The sequence below is a fragment of the Anomaloglossus baeobatrachus genome, chromosome 7 (assembly GCF_048569485.1).
Source record: "Anomaloglossus baeobatrachus isolate aAnoBae1 chromosome 7, aAnoBae1.hap1, whole genome shotgun sequence".
In the NCBI taxonomy this organism is placed as follows: Eukaryota; Metazoa; Chordata; class Amphibia; order Anura; family Aromobatidae; genus Anomaloglossus; species Anomaloglossus baeobatrachus.
The window spans coordinates 117,140,008-117,163,364 of NC_134359.1; the positions used below are offsets into that span (position 1 = coordinate 117,140,008).

Genomic DNA, 23,357 nt, shown 5'->3' on the forward strand with positions numbered 1-23,357 from the left:
TGTACCTAGTGGCATCCTATACGTGGCTATTGGACTTTGCTATAGTCCCACTAGTGCAAAGACATTTGCAGAGCGCGTCTGCCTGCGTTGCACACTACAACTCATTCTAACCAAGCCATTATACTAGCAAACACTCAGTGTACCTAGTGGCATCCTATACGTGGCTATTGGACTTTGCTATAGTCCCACTAGTGCAAAGACATTTGCAGAGCGCGTCTGCCTGCGTTGCACACTACAACTCATTCTAACCAAGCCATTATACTAGCAAACACTCAGTGTACCTAGTGGCATCCTATACGTGGCTATTGGACTTTGCTATAGTCCCACTAGTGCAAAGACATTTGCAGAGCGCGTCTGCCTGCGTTGCACACTACAACTCATTCTAACCAAGCCATTATACTAGCAAACACTCAGTGTACCTAGTGGCATCCTATACGTGGCTATTGGACTTTGCTATAGTCCCACTAGTGCAAAGACATTTGCAGAGCGCGTCTGCCTGCGTTGCACACTACAACTCATTCTAACCAAGCCATTATACTAGCAAACACTCAGTGTACCTAGTGGCATCCTATACGTGGCTATTGGACTTTGCTATAGTCCCACTAGTGCAAAGACATTTGCAGAGCGCGTCTGCCTGCGTTGCACACTACAACTCATTCTAACCAAGCCATTATACTAGCAAACACTCAGTGTACCTAGTGGCATCCTATACGTGGCTATTGGACTTTGCTATAGTCCCACTAGTGCAAAGACATTTGCAGAGCGCGTCTGCCTGCGTTGCACACTACAACTCATTCTAACCAAGCCATTATACTAGCAAACACTCAGTGTACCTAGTGGCATCCTATACGTGGCTATTGGACTTTGCTATAGTCCCACTAGTGCAAAGACATTTGCAGAGCGCGTCTGCCTGCGTTGCACACTACAACTCATTCTAACCAAGCCATTATACTAGCAAACACTCAGTGTACCTAGTGGCATCCTATACGTGGCTATTGGACTTTGCTATAGTCCCACTAGTGCAAAGACATTTGCAGAGCGCGTCTGCCTGCGTTGCACACTACAACTCATTCTAACCAAGCCATTATACTAGCAAACACTCAGTGTACCTAGTGGCATCCTATACGTGGCTATTGGACTTTGCTATAGTCCCACTAGTGCAAAGACATTTGCAGAGCGCGTCTGCCTGCGTTGCACACTACAACTCATTCTAACCAAGCCATTATACTAGCAAACACTCAGTGTACCTAGTGGCATCCTATACGTGGCTATTGGACTTTGCTATAGTCCCACTAGTGCAAAGACATTTGCAGAGCGCGTCTGCCTGCGTTGCACACTACAACTCATTCTAACCAAGCCATTATACTAGCAAACACTCAGTGTACCTAGTGGCATCCTATACGTGGCTATTGGACTTTGCTATAGTCCCACTAGTGCAAAGACATTTGCAGAGCGCGTCTGCCTGCGTTGCACACTACAACTCATTCTAACCAAGCCATTATACTAGCAAACACTCAGTGTACCTAGTGGCATCCTATACGTGGCTATTGGACTTTGCTATAGTCCCACTAGTGCAAAGACATTTGCAGAGCGCGTCTGCCTGCGTTGCACACTACAACTCATTCTAACCAAGCCATTATACTAGCAAACACTCAGTGTACCTAGTGGCATCCTATACGTGGCTATTGGACTTTGCTATAGTCCCACTAGTGCAAAGACATTTGCAGAGCGCGTCTGCCTGCGTTGCACACTACAACTCATTCTAACCAAGCCATTATACTAGCAAACACTCAGTGTACCTAGTGGCATCCTATACGTGGCTATTGGACTTTGCTATAGTCCCACTAGTGCAAAGACATTTGCAGAGCGCGTCTGCCTGCGTTGCACACTACAACTCATTCTAACCAAGCCATTATACTAGCAAACACTCAGTGTACCTAGTGGCATCCTATACGTGGCTATTGGACTTTGCTATAGTCCCACTAGTGCAAAGACATTTGCAGAGCGCGTCTGCCTGCGTTGCACACTACAACTCATTCTAACCAAGCCATTATACTAGCAAACACTCAGTGTACCTAGTGGCATCCTATACGTGGCTATTGGACTTTGCTATAGTCCCACTAGTGCAAAGACATTTGCAGAGCGCGTCTGCCTGCGTTGCACACTACAACTCATTCTAACCAAGCCATTATACTAGCAAACACTCAGTGTACCTAGTGGCATCCTATACGTGGCTATTGGACTTTGCTATAGTCCCACTAGTGCAAAGACATTTGCAGAGCGCGTCTGCCTGCGTTGCACACTACAACTCATTCTAACCAAGCCATTATACTAGCAAACACTCAGTGTACCTAGTGGCATCCTATACGTGGCTATTGGACTTTGCTATAGTCCCACTAGTGCAAAGACATTTGCAGAGCGCGTCTGCCTGCGTTGCACACTACAACTCATTCTAACCAAGCCATTATACTAGCAAACACTCAGTGTACCTAGTGGCATCCTATACGTGGCTATTGGACTTTGCTATAGTCCCACTAGTGCAAAGACATTTGCAGAGCGCGTCTGCCTGCGTTGCACACTACAACTCATTCTAACCAAGCCATTATACTAGCAAACACTCAGTGTACCTAGTGGCATCCTATACGTGGCTATTGGACTTTGCTATAGTCCCACTAGTGCAAAGACATTTGCAGAGCGCGTCTGCCTGCGTTGCACACTACAACTCATTCTAACCAAGCCATTATACTAGCAAACACTCAGTGTACCTAGTGGCATCCTATACGTGGCTATTGGACTTTGCTATAGTCCCACTAGTGCAAAGACATTTGCAGAGCGCGTCTGCCTGCGTTGCACACTACAACTCATTCTAACCAAGCCATTATACTAGCAAACACTCAGTGTACCTAGTGGCATCCTATACGTGGCTATTGGACTTTGCTATAGTCCCACTAGTGCAAAGACATTTGCAGAGCGCGTCTGCCTGCGTTGCACACTACAACTCATTCTAACCAAGCCATTATACTAGCAAACACTCAGTGTACCTAGTGGCATCCTATACGTGGCTATTGGACTTTGCTATAGTCCCACTAGTGCAAAGACATTTGCAGAGCGCGTCTGCCTGCGTTGCACACTACAACTCATTCTAACCAAGCCATTATACTAGCAAACACTCAGTGTACCTAGTGGCATCCTATACGTGGCTATTGGACTTTGCTATAGTCCCACTAGTGCAAAGACATTTGCAGAGCGCGTCTGCCTGCGTTGCACACTACAACTCATTCTAACCAAGCCATTATACTAGCAAACACTCAGTGTACCTAGTGGCATCCTATACGTGGCTATTGGACTTTGCTATAGTCCCACTAGTGCAAAGACATTTGCAGAGCGCGTCTGCCTGCGTTGCACACTACAACTCATTCTAACCAAGCCATTATACTAGCAAACACTCAGTGTACCTAGTGGCATCCTATACGTGGCTATTGGACTTTGCTATAGTCCCACTAGTGCAAAGACATTTGCAGAGCGCGTCTGCCTGCGTTGCACACTACAACTCATTCTAACCAAGCCATTATACTAGCAAACACTCAGTGTACCTAGTGGCATCCTATACGTGGCTATTGGACTTTGCTATAGTCCCACTAGTGCAAAGACATTTGCAGAGCGCGTCTGCCTGCGTTGCACACTACAACTCATTCTAACCAAGCCATTATACTAGCAAACACTCAGTGTACCTAGTGGCATCCTATACGTGGCTATTGGACTTTGCTATAGTCCCACTAGTGCAAAGACATTTGCAGAGCGCGTCTGCCTGCGTTGCACACTACAACTCATTCTAACCAAGCCATTATACTAGCAAACACTCAGTGTACCTAGTGGCATCCTATACGTGGCTATTGGACTTTGCTATAGTCCCACTAGTGCAAAGACATTTGCAGAGCGCGTCTGCCTGCGTTGCACACTACAACTCATTCTAACCAAGCCATTATACTAGCAAACACTCAGTGTACCTAGTGGCATCCTATACGTGGCTATTGGACTTTGCTATAGTCCCACTAGTGCAAAGACATTTGCAGAGCGCGTCTGCCTGCGTTGCACACTACAACTCATTCTAACCAAGCCATTATACTAGCAAACACTCAGTGTACCTAGTGGCATCCTATACGTGGCTATTGGACTTTGCTATAGTCCCACTAGTGCAAAGACATTTGCAGAGCGCGTCTGCCTGCGTTGCACACTACAACTCATTCTAACCAAGCCATTATACTAGCAAACACTCAGTGTACCTAGTGGCATCCTATACGTGGCTATTGGACTTTGCTATAGTCCCACTAGTGCAAAGACATTTGCAGAGCGCGTCTGCCTGCGTTGCACACTACAACTCATTCTAACCAAGCCATTATACTAGCAAACACTCAGTGTACCTAGTGGCATCCTATACGTGGCTATTGGACTTTGCTATAGTCCCACTAGTGCAAAGACATTTGCAGAGCGCGTCTGCCTGCGTTGCACACTACAACTCATTCTAACCAAGCCATTATACTAGCAAACACTCAGTGTACCTAGTGGCATCCTATACGTGGCTATTGGACTTTGCTATAGTCCCACTAGTGCAAAGACATTTGCAGAGCGCGTCTGCCTGCGTTGCACACTACAACTCATTCTAACCAAGCCATTATACTAGCAAACACTCAGTGTACCTAGTGGCATCCTATACGTGGCTATTGGACTTTGCTATAGTCCCACTAGTGCAAAGACATTTGCAGAGCGCGTCTGCCTGCGTTGCACACTACAACTCATTCTAACCAAGCCATTATACTAGCAAACACTCAGTGTACCTAGTGGCATCCTATACGTGGCTATTGGACTTTGCTATAGTCCCACTAGTGCAAAGACATTTGCAGAGCGCGTCTGCCTGCGTTGCACACTACAACTCATTCTAACCAAGCCATTATACTAGCAAACACTCAGTGTACCTAGTGGCATCCTATACGTGGCTATTGGACTTTGCTATAGTCCCACTAGTGCAAAGACATTTGCAGAGCGCGTCTGCCTGCGTTGCACACTACAACTCATTCTAACCAAGCCATTATACTAGCAAACACTCAGTGTACCTAGTGGCATCCTATACGTGGCTATTGGACTTTGCTATAGTCCCACTAGTGCAAAGACATTTGCAGAGCGCGTCTGCCTGCGTTGCACACTACAACTCATTCTAACCAAGCCATTATACTAGCAAACACTCAGTGTACCTAGTGGCATCCTATACGTGGCTATTGGACTTTGCTATAGTCCCACTAGTGCAAAGACATTTGCAGAGCGCGTCTGCCTGCGTTGCACACTACAACTCATTCTAACCAAGCCATTATAGTAGCAAACACTCAGTGTACCTAGTGGCATCCTATACGTGGCTATTGGACTTTGCTATAGTCCCACTAGTGCAAAGACATTTGCAGAGCGCGTCTGCCTGCGTTGCACACTACAACTCATTCTAACCAAGCCATTATACTAGCAAACACTCAGTGTACCTAGTGGCATCCTATACGTGGCTATTGGACTTTGCTATAGTCCCACTAGTGCAAAGACATTTGCAGAGCGCGTCTGCCTGCGTTGCACACTACAACTCATTCTAACCAAGCCATTATACTAGCAAACACTCAGTGTACCTAGTGGCATCCTATACGTGGCTATTGGACTTTGCTATAGTCCCACTAGTGCAAAGACATTTGCAGCACGTCTGCCTGCGTTGCACACTCCAACTAATTATAACTAAGTTGCATTGTCAGGGATATTTATTCTTTATTATTCTGCTGTTAATAAAGCTAGACCACCACTGCAATCTTCACCACCTCTCAATTTTTACTACCACATTTTCAGTCCACAATCTTGTCGCAATCAACATGAGTGGCAAAATGACAGATGCTGGTGGAAAGGGGAAGAGGCGTGGTGGAAAAGGCAAAAAAGGTTTTGTCCGTGGGGAAGGTGGCAAAGCTCCATTATCATCTGCTGAAGATAGACCATCTACCAGCAAAAGTAAGATGTCTACTACTTACCGTGGACAATCCGATGTGCTCCCTTTTTTACGGACACGAACAACAGGAAGAAAGGTAGATGATGGGCAAAAAAGGAAAATGCTTGAATGGATCTCAAGTGGTCCAACAAGTGCCCTCTCAGCCACTTCAAGTACCGCATCCAAAAAACACCAGTCCTCTGAGTTGTCATCCCAATCACACTTGATTTCTCCCAGCTCTGAAGTCTCCATCAGCCCTGCACAGTATGGTGGAACTGAGATGGCTGAGTCTGCAGAGCTGTTCAGTCACACTATAGCCTGGGAATCAGAGGTCTGCTCCCAAGCTACAGTGAGTACAGAACAGGAAATGGTCTGCAGTGATGCCCAGAACCTTTGTGACTCAGATTCAGGCCGTGAGGACCAAGTTTCTGAGCATAATGTTGACCCTTTGTCACAAACTGTAACACCTGTGGTTATAGACAATGAGGAACATACTGATGAAGATGAGACGCAGATACCCGATTGGGATGACAACTTAAATATTCCGTCAGGGCAAGAAGAGGCTCGGTCTGAGGGGGAGGGGAGTGCAAACACAACAATTGATGATGACGTTCTAGATCCCACCTACTGTCAACCCCCAGTCAGGCACTCGAGGAGGTCAACAGAGGCGGTGGAGGAGGATGCAACCGACGACGAAGTTACCTTGCGCCTTCCTGGACAGAGTCGGAGCACTGGTAGCACGTCTACAACTGCATCCTCAGCCACCACTCTGCCTATGAGCATTATTCGGGGTGGATCAACAGGTCGCATGGCCTCTAAGCCTTGCCTAGCCTGGTCCTTTTTTCACATCGAAAAAGATCGCCCAACTCATGTGATATGTAACATTTGTCATGATTCTCTTAGTAGAGGTCAAAAGCTCAGCAGTTTGACAACTTCTTCCATGAATCGTCACATGAATAAATATCATAAGTCCCGGTGGGAAGCTCACCGTGCTGCAATGCGGCCTAGCGGAGCGAACCATCCACCGCCCGCCCCTTCCACTGCATCCGCGCGCTCTTCATCTTCTAGGACTGTGGGGACAGCTGCCACACCTGTTTTTCCACGCAAAACTTCCACCACTGTAACCGCAACAGGCAGTTTGCTTGTAAGGTCGTCAGTTGGTTTGGAAGGGGAAACAAGTGAGTGTGTACAGCTCTCTCAGACATCGATAGCACCAACGTTGGATGAAGGCAACATCATGTCTCCGCCTGCACTTTCCTCACAAACCTGCATTTTTCCAGGGACACCCTACTCAACACCGTCTACACACAGCAGCCAGATCTCTGTCCCTCAGATGTGGTCAAATAAAAGGCCACTTCCTCCGACCCATGACAAAGCTAAGAGGTTGACTCTATCCCTCTGTAAGCTGTTGGCTACCGAAATGCTGCCTTTCCGCCTAGTGGACACACAGGATTTTAGAGACCTTATGTCTGTCGCTGTGCCCCAGTACCAGATGCCTAGTCGCCACTACTTCTCTAAGAAAGGTGTGCCCGCGCTACACCAGCATGTCGCACACAACATCACCGCTTCCTTGAGAAACTCTGTGTGTGAACGGGTGCATTTCACCACCGATACTTGGACCAGTAAGCATGGACAGGGACGTTACATGTCGCTGACTGGGCACTGGGTAACTATGGTGATAGATGGTGAAGGGTCTGCTGCACAAGTCTTGCCGTCCCCACGACTTGTGTGTCAATCCTCTGTCTGTCCAAGTTCCGCCACTGCTTCTGCATCCTCCACCTCATCTGGGTCCTCCACCTCCGCCCCAAGCCTGCCTGGTCAGGCCACCAGCGTTCTCACTGCGCAGAAGGAATCACGCACCCCTCATTACTATGCTGGCAGCAGAGCGCAACGGCATCAGGCGGTCTTTAGCTTGACATGTCTTGGTAATAAGAGTCACACAGCTGAGGAGTTGTGGTCAGCTTTGCGGTCCGAGTTTAATAAATGGTTGTCTCCACTCAAACTGCAGCCTGGTAAGGCCGTGTGCGACAATGCTGCAAACCTGGGTGCGGCACTTCGCCTGGGCAAGGTGACACACGTACCTTGTATGGCTCACGTGTTGAACCTTGTCGTGCAGCAATTTTTAACACACTATCCCGGCCTAGATGGCCTTCTGAACAGGGCACGAAAACTGTCAGCTCACTTCCGCCGTTCAAGCGCCGCAGCAGAGCGACTTGCATCGCTCCAGAAGTCTTTCGGCCTGCCGGTTCATCGCCTGAAATGCGATGTGGCGACACGCTGGAATTCAACTCTCCACATGTTACAGCGACTGTGGCAGCACCGCAGAGCCCTGGTGCAATACGTCATGACGTATAGCCTGGGCCAACGAGATGCAGAGGTGGGGCAGATCACCCTGATGGAGTGGTCTCAGATCAAGGACCTATGCACCCTTCTGCACAGTTTCGACATGGCGACGAATATGTTTAGCGCTGACAATGCCATTATCAGCATGACGATTCCAGTCATTTACATGCTGGAGCACACGCTAAACACTATTCGGAGTCAGGGGGTGGGACAACATGAAGGGGAGGAACTACAGGAGGATTCATATGCGCAAGGGACAACAACATCACCAAGGTCCAGACGTTCATCATCACCAACGCAGCAGGCATGGGACCATGGGGGACAGGGATCGACAAGGGCGCATAGTAGCAGGCGAAATGTTGAGCAAGGTGCAGGAGAACATGAAGAAATGGAGGACGAACTGTCCATGGACATGGAAGACTCAGCGGATGAGGGAGACCTTGGTCAAATTTCAGTTGAAAGAGGTTGGGGTCAGATGTCAGAGGAAGAAAGAACGGGTAGCACCTCTATGCCACAAACACAGCATGGACTTGGTCCGCATGGCTGCGCAAGACACATGAGTGCCTTTTTGTTGCACTACCTCCAACATGACAGTCGTATTGTCAAAATTAGAAGTGATGATGACTACTGGATTGCCACACTATTAGATCCCCGGTACAAGTCCAAATTTTGTGACATAATTCCAGCCATAGAAAGGGACGCACGTATGCAGGAGTATCAGCAGAAGCTGTTACTAGATCTTAGCTCGGCTTTTCCACCAAACAACCGTGCAGGTGCAGGGAGTGAATCTCCCAGTTGTAACTTGACAAACATGGGACGGTCTCGTCATCTTCAACAGTCTACCCGTACCAGTAGGACCTTTTCTGGTGCCGGTAACAGCAATTTTATGGAATCTTTTCATAATTTTTTTAGACCCTCTTTTGCAAGGCCACCAGAGACAACAAGTCTGACACATAGTCAACGGCTGGAGAGGATGATACAGGAGTATCTCCAAATGAACATCGATGCCATGACTGTGCAACTGGAGCCTTGCTCCTTTTGGGCTTCAAACCTACAAAAATGGCCAGAGCTCGCAACTTACGCCTTGGAGATTTTGTCGTGTCCAGCTGCCAGCGTTGTCTCTGAACGTGTATTCAGTGCTGCTGGGTGTGTGCTGACAGATAAGCGCACGCGTCTGTCCAGTGACAATGTGGACAGACTGACGTTCATCAAAATGAACAAGTCATGGATCCAGAAGGAATTTACTACCCCTGTGTCATCCTGGGGAGAGTAAATGCTTGTGGATTTGGAATGTGCTTGATGCAAATCAAAACATCCTGTTTGCAACTAGGGCCCAAGTGCTGCCACTGATGGGGTGGGTGTCTGTGTGGCCCAATTTTTGGAAAAAAGGGAGACTCCGCTTGGAGTAACCCTTGCTTACATTGTTTTTAAAAGAAGCCAAGATGAACAAGTCATGGGTCAGCAAAGACTTTGCTACCTACCCCGGTGTCATCCTGGGGACGGCTAAGAATAGCGTATTTTTGAATGTGCTTGATGCAAATCAAAACATCCTGTTTGCAACTAGGGCCCAAGTGCTGCCACTGATGGGGTGGGTGTCTGTGTGGCCCAATTTTTGGAAAAAAGGGAGACTCCGCTTGGAGTAACCCTTGCTTGCTGTGTTTTTAAAAGAAGCCAAGATGAACAGAGCTGGGATCAGGAAAGACTTTGCTACCTACCCCGGTGTCATCCTGTGGACGGCTAAGAATAGCGTATTTTTGAATGTGCTTGATGCAAATCAAAACATCCTGTTTGCAACTAGGGCCCAAGTGCTGCCACTGATGGGGTGGGTGTCTGTGTGGCCCAATTTTTGGAAAAAAGGGAGACTCCGCTTGGAGTAACCCTTGCTTACATTGTTTTTAAAAGAAGCCAAGATGAACAAGTCATGGGTCAGCAAAGACTTTGCTACCTACCCCGGTGTCATCCTGGGGACGGCTAAGAATAGCGTATTTTTGAATGTGCTTGATGCAAATCAAAACATCCTGTTTGCAACTAGGGCCCAAGTGCTGCCACTGATGGGGTGGGTGTCTGTGTGGCCCAATTTTTGGAAAAAAGGGAGACTCCGCTTGGAGTAACCCTTGCTTGCTGTGTTTTTAAAAGAAGCCAAGATGAACAGAGCTGGGATCAGGAAAGACTTTGCTACCTACCCCGGTGTCATCCTGTGGACGGCTAAGAATAGCGTATTTTTGAATGTGCTTGATGCAAATCAAAACATCCTGTTTGCAACTAGGGCCCAAGTGCTGCCACTGATGGGGTGGGTGTCTGTGTGGCCCAATTTTTGGAAAAAAGGGAGACTCCGCTTGGAGTAACCCTTGCTTACATTGTTTTTAAAAGAAGCCAAGATGAACAAGTCATGGGTCAGCAAAGACTTTGCTACCTACCCCGGTGTCATCCTGGGGACGGCTAAGAATAGCGTATTTTTGAATGTGCTTGATGCAAATCAAAACATCCTGTTTGCAACTAGGGCCCAAGTGCTGCCACTGATGGGGTGGGTGTCTGTGTGGCCCAATTTTTGGAAAAAAGGGAGACTCCGCTTGGAGTAACCCTTGCTTACATTGTTTTTAAAAGAAGCCAAGATGAACAAGTCATGGGTCAGCAAAGACTTTGCTACCTACCCCAGTGTCATCCTGGGGACGGCTAAGAATAGCGTATTTTTGAATGTGCTTGATGCAAATCAAAACATCCTGTTTGCAACTAGGGCCCAAGTGCTGCCACTGATGGGGTGGGTGTCTGTGTGGCCCAATTTTTGGAAAAAAGGGAGACTCCGCTTGGAGTAACCCTTGCTTGCTGTGTTTTTAAAAGAAGCCAAGATGAACAGAGCTGGGATCAGGAAAGACTTTGCTACCTACCCCGGTGTCATCCTGTGGACGGCTAAGAATAGCGTATTTTTGAATGTGCTTGATGCAAATCAAAACATCCTGTTTGCAACTAGGGCCCAAGTGCTGCCACTGATGGGGTGGGTGTCTGTGTGGCCCAATTTTTGGAAAAAAGGGAGACTCCGCTTGGAGTAACCCTTGCTTGCTGTGTTTTTAAAAGAAGCCAAGATGAACAGAGCTGGGATCAGGAAAGACTTTGCTACCTACCCCGGTGTCATCCTGTGGACGGCTAAGAATAGCGTATTTTTGAATGTGCTTGATGCAAATCAAAACATCCTGTTTGCAACTAGGGCCCAAGTGCTGCCACTGATGGGGTGGGTGTCTGTGTGGCCCAATTTTTGGAAAAAAGGGAGACTCCGCTTGGAGTAACCCTTGCTTGCTGTGTTTTTAAAAGAAGCCAAGATGAACAGAGCTGGGATCAGGAAAGACTTTGCTACCTACCCCGGTGTCATCCTGTGGACGGCTAAGAATAGCGTATTTTTGAATGTGCTTGATGCAAATCAAAACATCCTGTTTGCAACTAGGGCCCAAGTGCTGCCACTGATGGGGTGGGTGTCTGTGTGGCCCAATTTTTGGAAAAAAGGGAGACTCCGCTTGGAGTAACCCTTGCTTACATTGTTTTTAAAAGAAGCCAAGATGAACAAGTCATGGGTCAGCAAAGACTTTGCTACCTACCCCGGTGTCATCCTGGGGACGGCTAAGAATAGCGTATTTTTGAATGTGCTTGATGCAAATCAAAACATCCTGTTTGCAACTAGGGCCCAAGTGCTGCCACTGATGGGGTGGGTGTCTGTGTGGCCCAATTTTTGGAAAAAAGGGAGACTCCGCTTGGAGTAACCCTTGCTTGCTGTGTTTTTAAAAGAAGCCAAGATGAACAGAGCTGGGATCAGGAAAGACTTTGCTACCTACCCCGGTGTCATCCTGTGGACGGCTAAGAATAGCGTATTTTTGAATGTGCTTGATGCAAATCAAAACATCCTGTTTGCAACTAGGGCCCAAGTGCTGCCACTGATGGGGTGGGTGTCTGTGTGGCCCAATTTTTGGAAAAAAGGGAGACTCCGCTTGGAGTAACCCTTGCTTACATTGTTTTTAAAAGAAGCCAAGATGAACAAGTCATGGGTCAGCAAAGACTTTGCTACCTACCCCGGTGTCATCCTGGGGACGGCTAAGAATAGCGTATTTTTGAATGTGCTTGATGCAAATCAAAACATCCTGTTTGCAACTAGGGCCCAAGTGCTGCCACTGATGGGGTGGGTGTCTGTGTGGCCCAATTTTTGGAAAAAAGGGAGACTCCGCTTGGAGTAACCCTTGCTTACATTGTTTTTAAAAGAAGCCAAGATGAACAAGTCATGGGTCAGCAAAGACTTTGCTACCTACCCCAGTGTCATCCTGGGGACGGCTAAGAATAGCGTATTTTTGAATGTGCTTGATGCAAATCAAAACATCCTGTTTGCAACTAGGGCCCAAGTGCTGCCACTGATGGGGTGGGTGTCTGTGTGGCCCAATTTTTGGAAAAAAGGGAGACTCCGCTTGGAGTAACCCTTGCTTACATTGTTTTTAAAAGAAGCCAAGATGAACAAGTCATGGGTCAGCAAAGACTTTGCTACCTACCCCGGTGTCATCCTGGGGACGGCTAAGAATAGCGTATTTTTGAATGTGCTTGATGCAAATCAAAACATCCTGTTTGCAACTAGGGCCCAAGTGCTGCCACTGATGGGGTGGGTGTCTGTGTGGCCCAATTTTTGGAAAAAAGGGAGACTCCGCTTGGAGTAACCCTTGCTTGCTGTGTTTTTAAAAGAAGCCAAGATGAACAGAGCTGGGATCAGGAAAGACTTTGCTACCTACCCCGGTGTCATCCTGTGGACGGCTAAGAATAGCGTATTTTTGAATGTGCTTGATGCAAATCAAAACATCCTGTTTGCAACTAGGGCCCAAGTGCTGCCACTGATGGGGTGGGTGTCTGTGTGGCCCAATTTTTGGAAAAAAGGGAGACTCCGCTTGGAGTAACCCTTGCTTACATTGTTTTTAAAAGAAGCCAAGATGAACAAGTCATGGGTCAGCAAAGACTTTGCTACCTACCCCGGTGTCATCCTGGGGACGGCTAAGAATAGCGTATTTTTGAATGTGCTTGATGCAAATCAAAACATCCTGTTTGCAACTAGGGCCCAAGTGCTGCCACTGATGGGGTGGGTGTCTGTGTGGCCCAATTTTTGGAAAAAAGGGAGACTCCGCTTGGAGTAACCCTTGCTTACATTGTTTTTAAAAGAAGCCAAGATGAACAAGTCATGGGTCAGCAAAGACTTTGCTACCTACCCCGGTGTCATCCTGGGGACGGCTAAGAATAGCGTATTTTTGAATGTGCTTGATGCAAATCAAAACATCCTGTTTGCAACTAGGGCCCAAGTGCTGCCACTGATGGGGTGGGTGTCTGTGTGGCCCAATTTTTGGAAAAAAGGGAGACTCCGCTTGGAGTAACCCTTGCTTGCTGTGTTTTTAAAAGAAGCCAAGATGAACAGAGCTGGGATCAGGAAAGACTTTGCTACCTACCCCGGTGTCATCCTGTGGACGGCTAAGAATAGCGTATTTTTGAATGTGCTTGATGCAAATCAAAACATCCTGTTTGCAACTAGGGCCCAAGTGCTGCCACTGATGGGGTGGGTGTCTGTGTGGCCCAATTTTTGGAAAAAAGGGAGACTCCGCTTGGAGTAACCCTTGCTTGCTGTGTTTTTAAAAGAAGCCAAGATGAACAGAGCTGGGATCAGGAAAGACTTTGCTACCTACCCCGGTGTCATCCTGGGGACGGTTAAGAATAGCGTATTTTTGAATGTGCTTGATGCAAATCTAGCTGTGAAGTGTACAACTGGGGCCCAAGTGCTGCCACTGAAGGGGTGGGTGTGTGTGGGGCCCAATTTTTGGAAAAAAGGGAGACTCCGCTTGGAGTAACCCTTGCTTGCTGTGTTTTTAAAAGAAGCCAAGATGAACAGAGCTGGGATCAGGAAAGACTTTGCTACCTACCCCGGTGTCATCCTGGGGACGGATAAGAATGGCGTATTTTTGAATGTGCTTGATGCAAATCTAGCTGTGAAGTGTACAACTGGGGCACAACTGCTGCCACTGAAGGGGTGGGTGTGTGGGGCCCAATTTTTGGAAAAAAGGGAGACTCCGCTTGGAGTCACCTTGCGGTGTTTTACATGACTTTAGAAGGGCGTGCCATGCCTATATCTGTGTGTCCTCCTCTTTTTCCTTGTCCAGCTGTTTTGTTTTCGCATGAGTACATGTCCTTGTCACTTTCCCATGTGTTTGTGTTGTGTTGTGAGTTGTTTGTCACCTTTTGGACACCTTTGAGGGTGTTTTCTAGGTGTTTTACTGTGTTTGTGATTGCCTGCCATTGTTTCCTATGGGCTCGAGTTCGGTTCGTCGAACGTTCGACGAGCCGAACTCGAGCCAGACCCCCCGTTCGGCGAACCGCCTCGAGCCGAACCGGGACCGGTTCGCTCATCTCTAGTCAGTAGCTGCTTGGATTACCCTTAGCTAGCAATGCAAAAAATGCAGCGGGAGCCCACGCATTTTTTTTATTTATTTAAATAACTAAAAAAATGGGCTTCCCTGTATTTTGATTGCTTGACATCACAGTACTGTGAAAATAAATAAATCATTAAAAAAATGATGTAGCGCCCCATCTCCCTGGCGTTACCTTGGCTGGCAATCAAAATACAGGGAGGCCCATTCATTTTTTTGATCGCCAGTCAGGTAAAGCCAGGCAGCTGGGGGCTGGGATTCTCTGCAGCCCGTAGTCGCCCGGATGCGGAAGCAGAAGCGCCGGGAGACAAAGTCTGCAGGGCGTCGCGAGACCTGTAAGTGTGATCATAATGTTTTTTTAATAACATGCTTTTTTTTTAACAGCCCCTGGACCCGAACTGTAACACAAACTGTAACACGAACATCTCAGAAAGCTCATGTTCGGGGTCGTATGCACGAACACCGTGTGTTCGGTACGGACCCCGAACTGTAAAGTTCACCCATCCCTATCTGTAATTGCAAACAAAGGTTTCTGTATCAAATATTAAGTTCTGTGTTTTCATTGTATCAAATACTTATTTTATGCAGTAAAATGCAAATTAATTATTTAAAAATACAATGGGATTTTCTGGATTTTTTTGGGCGATTTTGTCTGTCACAGGTGCAGTGTACTACAATAATCTCCATTCTTTGTTGGTGGGAACACTTGCAAAATCGGCAGTGTATGAAATACTTATTTTCCCTACTCTATGCTGTCTGTAAAAATAATTCCCAAAAGCAATTTCAGAATTGTATTTTTTTTTTACAGTTTCACTGCATATGGAATTTTTTCCCTCATTTTCCAGTGCAATATGTGGTAAAATGAATGTTGCTAATCAAGTACAACTTGTCCCATAAAAAAACAAGCTCTTACGGTATACGGATATGTGGACATAAAAATAAAAAAATATGGGTCTGGGAAGAAGGGGAGGAAAAAAAATAATACACAAAAACGTAAATTAGCCATGTCAGCAAGGGGTTAAGTAAGAATCCAACCATTTCCCAAGAGTTCACACAATTCGAGGAGTTCTGCTTTTGGATTTATTTGGAGCAAAATGATATATTTTTTACTTTTCTCTTTATCCTGCTATAAAAGATATGTTTATGTAGAGGTATTGGTAACGTCATTTTACACGGTCCACATTTATTTATGTCAATATATTGGTAAGTTTTATGGGATGGATACTATATGTTATTGGTTATTTTACTTCTGGTAATGGTTTTTTTACAAGACAGTTATGCATTAAAGGGATTAAATGGAAACATGCAATGTTTAGTATGACAGCAAAGCTCTTAAAACTGCTCCTAAAGTTAAACATATCGTATTTGGGAGATTGGCCGGACTTCTAATAATTTCTTTGCATTGTTCTTTTATTTGGTTTTGACTTATAGCAAAAGGAAGCAGTTAAATTGTAAGGTCACTAAAATCTGGAAAGTTCTTAAAAAGGCTCTGAGATGTGAAAACATAGGTGAAAAACAGGCTTTTATACTTTATTTTTTTTTAGGAACCTTGAGAGACTCAGCACAGCTTCAACAACTCTCATCCTTAGGAGACAGCGGTGGAAGACATCCAGACCTTTCATCTACTCCATTAAAATATCATCGACTACCTGTGTGTACCTTCTTACCTTACTGGAGTAATACAGATGTGTTCACCAATCCAGGTATTCTTTCAGTTTATTGTCTTTGTGTTGTAAATAATAATACTCACAGCCGGTGAAATAAGTATTGAACACGTCAACCATTTTGTAAATAAATATATTTGTAAAGATGCTATTGACATGAATTTCTCAACAGATGTCTTATAACTGCAATGCCCCTCTGGGAAATATTCAAATTGTCTCTCCAGGGAGTAAGGAGACAAACTCTAGCACTACCTGTTGGAAGTAGCAATCCTAATAGTCAAAAGTGGCCCTTTAACAAGCCTTTTCATATGACTTAAGATTTATACCACATCAGAACCCCAATTTGCAGACACGGTATTCCGTGCTGATTGCCCCTCGTCAGTGCAAAGTATGGGAACTGATCTGGCTTTTGAGATGATATAGTGGGATCTAAGGGGAAAACGTTTCTCTTTGCGGAGACCTGACAAGCCAGTCTGGCTGCCAGTGAGGGGTCTTATAGCTGCAATGCCCTGGTACATTTGTCCATTCATCGTTACTTCAATCATAAATAGGCTGAACTAGATGGACATAAGGTCTTCCTTCCGCCTTACAAACTATGTTACTATGTTACTATGTACCGTATTTTTCGCTTTATAAGACGCACTTTTGTTCCCCCAAATTTTGGGGGAAAGTAGGGGGTGCGTCTTATAATCCGAATATACGGGAGGGGGGGTGTATATATATACAGAGTCCAGTGGAGGTGCAGGCAGCTCTGGAGCGGTGCTGGGGGGTGCTGGGGGCAGGGAGAGCTGGGAGCGGCAGCGTTTGATCTCCTGCTCCCGCTCATATAATATGCACAGCCGCTGTCCATCAGAAACGTGGTGCTGAAACTGCATCGCGCTGATGGGCTGGGGGAGCTGTGCATATTATCTGCCTGTGCTTACCTTTGATTGCACAGGATCCCCCCTCCCCCTGTGTTAGATATGGCCCCCATGCTGCTGCCCATAGTAAAATAATAAACTCTTTACTCACCTCCTCCAGCGTCTGCCTGGTCTCCCTCTTGCTGCTGTGATTAGGAACGCAGAGATATCTCTGCTGTCCTGATCACATGACCTGCACTAGAACCAGGAAGTAGGAAGTGCAAGAGACAGGAGGAGCTCAACCCCGAGGAGGGAGACACGAGACAGGACAGTGCTGCAGAAGGTAAGGAAAGAGTTTATTTTACTAAAAGCAGCAACATGGGGGCGATATGTAACAGAGGGTGATGTGTGCCTGCCACAGTGGACCTGTGTGCCTGCCCCAGTGGGCCTGTCTGCCTGCCACAATGGGCCTGTCTGCCTGCCACAGTGGGCCTGTCTGCCTGCCACAATGGGCCTGTCTGCCTGCCACAGTGGGCCTGTCTGCCTGCCACAGTGGGCCTGTCTGCCTTGTAGAGTGGGCCTGTATGCCAGCCACAGTGGGCCTGTATGCCAGCCACAGTGGGCCTGTATGCCAGCCACAGTGGGCCTGTGTGCCTGCTAGAGTGGGCCTGTATGCCTGCCACAGTGGGCCTGTCTGCCTGCCACAGTGGGCCTGTCTGCCAGCCACAGTGGGCCTGTATGCCAGCCACAGTGGGCCTGTATGCCAGCCACAGTGGGCCTGTATGCTAGCCACAGTGGGCCTGTATGCCAGTCACAGTGAACCTGTGTGCCTGCAAGAGTGGGCCTGTATGCCAGCCACAGAGGGCCTGTATGCCAGCCACAGTGGGCCTGTATGCCAGCCACAGTGGGCCTGTATGCCAGCCACAGTGGGCCTGTGTGCCAGCCAGAGTGGGCCTGTGTGCCAGCCACAGGGGCCGTGTGCCAGCCATAGAGGATGTGTGCCAGCCATAGGGGAAATGTGGCATCACTGGGGGACGTGTTCAATATAAGGTTGGCCATATCCAGATTAAGGGGGCTAATTTTAGGATGAGGGGGCTATGAGGGACATACAGTTAGGTCCAGAAATATTTGGACAGTGACACAAGTTTTGTTATTTTAGCTGTTTACAAAAACATGTTCAGAAATACAATTATATATATAATATGGGCTGAAAGTGCACACTCCCAGCTGCAATATGAGAGTATTCACATCCAAATCGGAGAAAGGGTTTAGGAATCATAGCTCTGTAATGCATAGCCTCCTCTTTTTCAAGGGACCAAAAGTAATTGGACAAGGGACTCTAAGGGCTGCAATTAACTCTGAAGGCGTCTTCCTTGTTAACCTGTAATCAATGAAGTAGTTAAAAGGTCTGGGGTTGATTACAGGTGTGTGGTTTTGCATTTGGAAGCTGTTGCTGTGACCAGACAACATGCGGTCTAAGGAACTCTCAATTGAGGTGAAGCAGAACATCCTGAGGCTGAAAAAAAAGAAAAAATCCATCAGAGAGATAGCAGACATGCTTGGAGTAGCAAAATCAACAGTCGGGTACATTCTGAGAAAAAAGGAATTGACTGGTGAGCTTGGGAACTCAAAAAGGCCTGGGCGTCCACGCATGACAACAGTGGTGGATGATCGCCACATACTTTCTTTGGTGAAGAAGAACCCGTTCACAACATCAACTGAAGTCCAGAACACTCTCAGTGAAGTAGGTGTATCTGTCTCTAAGTCAACAGTAAAGAGAAGACTCCATGAAAGTAAATACAAAGGGTTCACATCTAGATGCAAACCATTCATCAATTCCAAAAATAGACAGGCCAGAGTTAAATTTGCTGAAAAACACCTCATGAAGCCAGCTCAGTTCTGGAAAAGTATTCTATGGACAGATGAGACAAAGATCAACCTGTACCAGAATGATGGGAAGCAAAAATTTTGGCGAAGAAAGGGAACGGCACATGATCCAAGGCACACCACATCCTCTGTAAAACATGGTGGAGGCAACGTGATGGCATGGGCATGTATGGCTTTCAATGGCACTGGGTCACTTGTGTTTATTGATGACATAACAGCAGACAAGAGTAGCCGGATGAATTCTGAAGTGTACCGGGATATACTTTCAGCCCAGATTCAGCCAAATGCCGCAAAGTTGATCGGACGGCGCTTCATAGTACAGATGGACAATGACCCCAAGCATACAGCCAAAGCTACCCAGGAGTTCATGAGTGCAAAAAAGTTGAACATTCTTTAATGGTCAAGTCAATCATCAGATCTTAACCCAATTGAGCATGCATTTCACTTGCTCAAATCCAGACTTAGGACGGAAAGACCCAGAAACAAGCAAGACCTGAAGGCTGCGGCTGTAAAGGCCTGGCAAAGCATTAAGAAGGAGGAAACCCAGCGTTTGGTGATGTCCATGGCTTCCAGACTTAAGGCAGTGATTGCCTCCAAAGGATTCGCAACAAAATATTGAAAATAAAAATATTTTGTTTGGATTTGGTTTATTTGTCCAATTACTTTTGACCTCCTAAAATGTGGAGTGTTTGTAAAGAAATGTGTACAATTCCTACAATTTCTATCAGATATTTTTGTTCAAACCTTCAAATTAAACGTTACAATCTGCACTTGAATTCTGTTGTAGAGGTTTCATTTCAAATCCAATGTGGTGGCATGCAGAGCCCAACTCGCGAAAATTGTGTCACTGTCCAAATATTTCTGGACCTAACTGTATACCCTATATTATTTGTTAGACGGACACTGGCATTATAAGACGGACCCCATTTATTAAAAAATTCTCTATTCCTTCACCAAATTTGGGGGTGGGTCTTATAATCAGGTGCGTCTTATAAAGCGAAAAATACGGTATATGATGTTTGCCAGTGTCACGCTGAAAAATAACCCCACATCATGATGTTCCCACTTCCAAACGTCATTGTTGGTTTGGTGTTTTTGGGGTGATTGCTTCTAAGTACTGATAGATATCAGCTGGTATCATGACTTTCCATGGCTTTTTGCACCTCTCTCTTCATGTGTTTAATCCTTTTGTTCCCTGTGTCATTTCTCATTATTTATTTCTCATCACTAAATTTATGAACATTATTTGATTTCTTTGTCAATGTGAATTGGATGGGTTGTTACTGACATCTGGTGAGAAATTCATGTCAATAGCACCTTTAGAAATATATTTACTTAGAAAATTGGTCATGTGTTCAATATTTATATCACTCTCTGTAGGTATTATGTAAAAACAAAAAGAACAGGTTGTTCAATTTTTGAGTGGCTAAAAGGGTTCTCCAGCCCTTTTAGGCTAAGTTCACAAACTGCGTATTTTTGACGCTGCATTTTTGTGCGTTTTTGGCCGCTAAAAACGCAGAAAAACGCACCCGCGTCGAAAAACGCGTCAAAAAACGCATGCAGAAAAACGCAGGAAAGAATTCACATGTCCATTTTTTTTTTCAAGCTCAAGAACGCAGCTTAAAAAAAAAGTTGTGTGCGGACAGCAAAAATGAAAACTCATAGACTTTGCTGGGGAAGCAAAGTCATGCAGTTTTGAGGCCAAAAACGCACCTGAAAAACGCGCAAAAACGCCGCGAAAATCGCACTGTGCGCACATAGCCTTATATTGTTGGCATATCCTTAAGATAGGTTATCAAAATTAGATTTGTGGGTTGCAACACACAAACCCCCACCATGATCAGCTGTTTCTGGTGTTGGGCAGATGTGATGAGCTGCACATCTCAATCAACTGTGCAGTAGCCTATTAGTCACAGAGGAGTACTGCAAATCCACCCCTATTCATTCCAGTATGGCAGATGTGCATTACCCTACCATGGCCACAATGCCATTTACAGAGCTGTGCAGCTCCGGCACTGATCACATCAGTCCATGGCATGGGGAACAGCTGAACTTATCTGATCTGATATTGCTGACCTATCTTACGTATGGATCATCAATTTAAGGACATGTGCGCACTAGAAAGTGACTTTTTCTCAAGGAAAATCTGAACTCTCCTAAAGAATCCCGCACCTGGGGTAAAAAACCGAACCAAAACTGAAACGAAATCCGCATGCAGTTTTGCCGCTGTTTGGTGCGGATTTGCCGTGGATTTGCTGCAGATTTACCTCGGATTTTCCGTAAGTTGGTCCCTGCGGATTTTTAACATTATCTATAGCAAAAACCGCAGGTACCTGAGGAAAAGAAGTAACATGCACATTAATTCCGTAGCGGAAAATCCGCAGGTATAAAAAAACACAGTGTGTGCACAGCATTTTTTTATACCCTTAGGCTATGTGCCCACGCTGCGGATTTACCGCGGATTTTGCCGCGGATTTGCCGCGGATTTCCCAAAAATCTGCAGCAGCGGCACTTCCAAGCCATTTCAATGGCATTTTGGAAATGCTGTGTCCATGCTGCGGATTTTTCCGCGGCGGATTTGCCGCAGATTTTGATCCGGAAAAATCTGCAGCATGTCAATTATTGTTGCGGATTTTGGTGCGGATTTTGGGTATAGAATGGGGGGAAAAAAAAAAAATCCGCATCAAAATCCGCGGTAAATCCGCGGCAAATCCGCGGGTGCGGATTTGCCGCGAAAGTCGCGGATTTTCATGCAGAAAAATCCGCAGGTACATTCTACCGTGGACACATAGCCTTAGGTTTTGCTGGGGATTCACTGCAGAAATGTTAGACACATTTTCTGCTGCAAATCCGCGGTAAAATCCGCAGCATGCGCACAGGGCCTAAAAGTACTGGACAAGCCATTCAAAGCTGATCTGTCACAGACTAGTTGGACTCATAAAATGCTCATTTTATTATCAGGAAAGAAAACTTTCAAATAGGTTTAGACATTTATTTTCAAAGTAATTACATCAGCCTTGTCAGTCTAAAAGATCTATTTAATAAGGTACCAGTTTGTATTGAGAAATCTGGAGACAGATTTGCTTTAAAATCACATTATGACAGATATTAATCATGAATATTTATAGACAATGCACTTAGGCATTAGTTTATTGACACGTTGTGTGACCCAATAGGACATGACTAAAATATCTTTCTAGACTTCAGGTTTCTAGGGAAAACATGAAAAATAATCTGTCAGCAGTTTTTTTGCTATGTAATCAACACGAGATAGGGTCTGAAACAGTTTTCAAAGATGTGTCATTTATTATTCAGTGTCCTGTTTTTGTAATATAATGAGTATTTTAGTAGCAGGAGATAATCACTGGCGGACTAGCTGCCCACATGCCTACTGGTCCAACCATGCACTGATTACACTGATTAACAGCTCAATGTCAATATTAAATGTACACAGAAAGCTGCTAATCAGGGGTGTAAAGGTCCAGTCACACTAAGCAACTTACCAGCGATCCCAACAACGATAGGGATCGCTGGTAAGTTGCTAGGAAGTTGCTGGTGAGATGTCACACTGCGACGCTCCAGCGATCCCACCAGCAACCTGACCTGGCAGGGATCGCTGGAGCGTGGCTACACGAGTTGCTGGTGAGCTCACCAGCAACCAGTGACCAGCCCCCAGCGCCGCGTGGAAGATGCTGCGCTTGGTAACTAAGGTAAATATCGGGTAACCAACCCGATATTTACCTTGGTTACCAGCTCACGCAGCTACACGTGCAGAGAGCAGGGAGCAGCGCACATTGAGCGCTGGCTCCCTGCTCTCCTAGTACAGCACACATCGGGTTAATTACCCGATGTGTGCTGCAGCTAAATGTGCACAGAGCAAGGAGCAGCGCACACTGCTTAGCGCTGGCTCCCTGCTCTCCTAGTACAGCACACATCGGGTTAATTACCCGATGTGTGCTGCAGCTAAATGTGCACAGAGCAGGGAGCAGCGCACACTGAGCGCTGGCTCCCTGCTCTCCTAGCTACAGCACACATTGGGTTAATTACCCGATGTGTGCTGCAGCTAAATGTGCAGGGAGCAGCGCACACTGCTTAGCGCTGGCTCCCTGCTCTCCTAGTAACAGCACACATTGGGTTAATTACCCGATGTGTGCTGCAGCTACATGTGCAGGGAGCAGCGCACATC

At 46.3% G+C, this 23,357-nt stretch overlaps 1 protein-coding gene across 1 annotated transcript in view; it reads left to right on the forward strand.

The window, feature by feature from the left end:
* The window catches only part of KIAA2012 (KIAA2012 ortholog), a 518,638-nt gene that overhangs the window by 127,538 nt on the left and 367,743 nt on the right, over positions 1–23,357 (forward strand). Inside the window, exon 4 of the mRNA XM_075318976.1 lies at positions 16,326–16,484. Within this exon, the coding sequence (XP_075175091.1) occupies positions 16,326–16,484 (159 nt within the window). The remainder of the gene's footprint in view (positions 1–16,325; positions 16,485–23,357) is intronic.